Genomic DNA, 3837 nt, shown 5'->3' with positions numbered 1-3837 from the left:
TGGCTAGGGTTTTAGGCGAGGGGAGCGGGCGGAACTGGCATCGCAGCAGGGAGTGGAGCGAGGTGGTGGCTCGAGGGAGGAACATGAAGAGGGGGTGGGGGGGAGGGTTTTAGAGGTGAGCCGGCCGGGCCTTGGCGTTGGTGGGTTGGGGCGGGCGGGGGGACGATGGATGGCGCGAGAGGCGACTTTGGTTTGGGGAATTGCAGGCAGGGAGAAAGCTTCAACAATTTATTCTCATTTTCCCGATTCGTTTCCGTTTATATGGGCAGGTATAAGGTATTCATCCTCGGTCTGCAGGGAAACTCCTCAGATGATTCGCTACTCGTTTAAACGGGGATAAAGCTGGTGTTATCAGACAACACTTGCCATGAGAACTGTGCACAGGACTCCGGTTTACACCTTTTTTTTATTGTTTTCGGAAAACTCTCAATTCAATTTTTATTTTTTTGAGACTGTACCAACCGAACTGTAAGCTCCATGCCTTGATACTGCTGCATCCACATTGACTTTGACATAGTTTTCCTGCGGAGGGATCCACTGGTTCGCCCTTGGTGCTCGAACTGTCGCAGGAGACGCCGCAGGTGGGAACGTCGGCATAATGAAAACTAAAAACTGTCCAAACAGTAATAGGACCATAGTTCTTTTTTTTCAGTGAAATGTGCCGAAGTTTCAGACATTTCATTGATTTTGGTTGGTTCCGAAATACATTCATCCGACTTGAATTCAAACACACCTCGAAAATCTTGTGAGATGCTGGTGCTAGTTATTTGTTTTCTTTTGTGAGAAATTGGTGTTGGTTATTTGTTCATGCTAAGAACCAAAAATATTGATTTGGTAATTCAAATATTTCAATAGCAATTGAATTCAAAATTAAGAACCCTAAGTAGTTGCATCCTTGAGAATATTATAGGCACTGAGTTCAACAATGAAAAAGAAGAGTGGCCTAATTTGTCGGGTTAGTCAGTTGGGGTGATAAACTAATCACACCCTCATTCTTCCAACCATCAGAATGTCATATCCATTGTTACCTTAATTATGGCTTGGCTAGTGCAAACATTGTCCCTAAGCTTTGCACTCGCCCAATGTAATATGAAAGGCGAACATTTTGTTAAAAAAATACATGGCTTCCCAAAAATCATGAAGTTAAAATTCTTTATTGTCTTCTCCATGGCAACAAATCATTCTGCATTTTTAAACTAATTATAAAAAAATGATTATTTACAGTGTCACAATTCTTCTAATTTATTATGTAGGTTTGAGATCTTTCTATTTTGGCATCATTTGGATTAATATGCACATGGTGTCATATTTGTTATCCAAAGCTCTGAGAATCTTCTTAATGATGAATTTTTTCCATCATTGCTTCGCTTCCTAAGCCGACAATCTAATTTGTAATGATTTCTAGCCTAGAGTACATCTCGGCAATGCCTTCACCATCCTTCATCTTGAACTTGTATAGCCGACCTTGTAGGACATCAACCTTGGACTCCTTCACAGACTCGGCACCTTCATGCATTTCCAAATTCATTTGCACTTTCAAGATGACTAATCTTGTTGAATTCTTCTGGGCACAACGCACTGAAGAGGATGTCAAATGTTTGAGAATTATGTTGGATCATGTGGTTGCTTCAGGATCCGGAAGTTGTCCACCTTGGAAGGATTCACCTTGCAAACCAATGTGAACAATAGCACAAACGGTGGGATTATGAACAAGAATATGCATTCTCATCTGATGTTTCCAACTAGAAAAATTTGAACCATCAAAGTAAGGACCTCTACAATGATAACTCCCCTCGCTAGAAGTCATGTTCTCCGAGGTGGTTAAGACAAAGCAAAGAGTCAACTTGCCAAGGATTCACCAGTGGAGAACCTTGCTAAGGAGACCAAATCTCTGATTCCACTTGTATGATCGAGAAGTATGTTCAGAGGGGAGGGGTGAATAGACTACTAAGCCAAAAGATGCACTCATTTTCTAAGTTTTAATTTGCATGCCCCTTTTAGCATTTTATAGCAATCTATCTAGCACAAGCAAGTGAAGGTAAAACAAGTAGAGTTGGAGATACGCAAACATGAGTTGGCTTACTGAAGATATTTCCCATGGTTCAGATAGTGAGCTATCTTACATCCACGTTGACGGGGTCTTTGACTCATGAAGGGTCTAAGTGTTGGAATTATGCCCTAGAGGCAACAATATTTGTATAATTATATTTCCATATTCATAATTAAAGAGTTTATATTCTATGTTATAACTGTTATGATCCTGGAACATGCGATTCAGTGGAAAACTCGTATGCACATGTGGAATGATAAACGGCTATATGTAAGATTCCTAGTCTTGCCCCTAGGACTAGATCAAGTGTTGTCGGTGATCATGTTTTCTGGATCTTAGGATATCGTTTAAGTGTGAAATGATAGTCCTAACAACATTGAGATTATGACGTTGGAAGAACGATCATATTGAATCGACCCAAATTTGTCTGTTATGGATTGAGTAATATCGTCTATAATCAATTGTAATAACATGAAGTGTTTAACGTGTGATTTTTCTCCTTAGACCATGAGAGCATCCTAGTCACTTTCGTACCATATTGTGAGCTCTGGGGTTGCTCAAACATCACTTGTAGCACGGTGATCATAACGACAACTTACGGGTTCATCAGAAAGTTTAACAAAGGGACTAGATAGCTCGAGAGTGGGATTTGCTCCTCCGAGGATGGAGAGATATTATTAGGGACCCCTTAGTGTGACGGCATCCATCATCGTCTGTCCAGACACAGGTGACTACGTCACGGGGATGCTGGAACACGGTAACGAGGAAAAAATGAACAAAACCGGTAACAAGGATTTCGGTATAGTGAGCATGTGTTTACTCAGGAGGATACCGATGCATCCCGAGTTTTCTAAAGTATCACAAAGCAAACGGAAGATCAAATGATAACCAAAGGTTCACTCGAATATAATCCGTGTGCTCATAGGGATCGATATGGACATCCACTATTCCGTTATCGATCATTGAACGAAGGGGTTTCGTTAATGTCTATGAGTTACCGAACCTACGGGGTCACAAGATTTAGGCAATCACGATATGTTTAGTATTAGTAGGATGGGAGTGATGAGAATGTATTTGTAAAATTGTTCCATTCATATTCGAAATAGTTTCGAGAGGATCCAGAAGCGTTTCGGGGTCACCGGAAGGGTTTCGGTGAATATTGGGTAATACCGAGTATTACCGATAATAATATATAATTGGAATATGTTTCCGGGGATGTTAAATTATATATAAAATGGCCTGAAAATATTTAGAATAATTTTATATTTAATTTAATATCAACATTAAAAGGCCAAGAGGTGAAAGGCAACTTGGGCCACAAGGGCCCAAGTGGGGGAGGCGCCCCCTTTGCCAGGGAGGAGGCCTAATTAGAGAGTGGGGAGGACTCTTCCTCCCCTCCCTTGTCCGGCACCCCAAGGAGGGACTTTCCCTCCTTGGTGGCTACCCTATCCCTCCCCTCCAACCTATGTATACTAGAGGTTTTGCATCGTTTCAACACACAAGTTTTGGAGCCTGATAACCCACAAGTATAGGGGATCGCAACAGTTTTCGAGGGTACAGTATTCAACCCAAATTTATAGATTCGACACAAGGGGAGCCAAAGAATATTTGTAAGTATTAGCAGTTGAGTTGTCAATTCAACCACACCTGGAGATTAATTATCTGCAGCAAAGTGATCGGTAGCAAAGTAGTATGATAGTTTGATAATAGTAGCAGCAATAGTAGTAATGGTAACAGTGATTGCAGTAATTTTGTGACAAGTGCAACAGTAACGATAGCAGTGGTAA

At 41.2% G+C, this 3837-nt stretch overlaps 1 protein-coding gene across 2 annotated transcripts in view; it reads right to left on the bottom strand.

Moving 5' to 3' along the window:
* Positions 1-150, bottom strand: part of LOC123122620 (DNA ligase 1) — a 7716-nt gene extending 7566 nt beyond the window's left edge. For both annotated transcript variants that reach the window (XM_044542914.1, XM_044542910.1), the window contains exon 1: positions 7-150. In XM_044542914.1, coding sequence (XP_044398849.1) covers positions 7-85 — 79 coding nt within the window. In that variant the 5' untranslated portion in view covers positions 86-150. The remainder of the gene's footprint in view (positions 1-6) is intronic.
* Positions 151-3837: the final 3687 nt, after the last annotated feature.

Source organism: Triticum aestivum, chromosome 1B (assembly GCF_018294505.1).
Source record: "Triticum aestivum cultivar Chinese Spring chromosome 1B, IWGSC CS RefSeq v2.1, whole genome shotgun sequence".
Classification (NCBI taxonomy): Eukaryota; Viridiplantae; Streptophyta; class Magnoliopsida; order Poales; family Poaceae; genus Triticum; species Triticum aestivum.
Note: the sequence above shows the minus strand (reverse complement) of the source record. Positions and strands in the feature narration are given on the sequence as shown.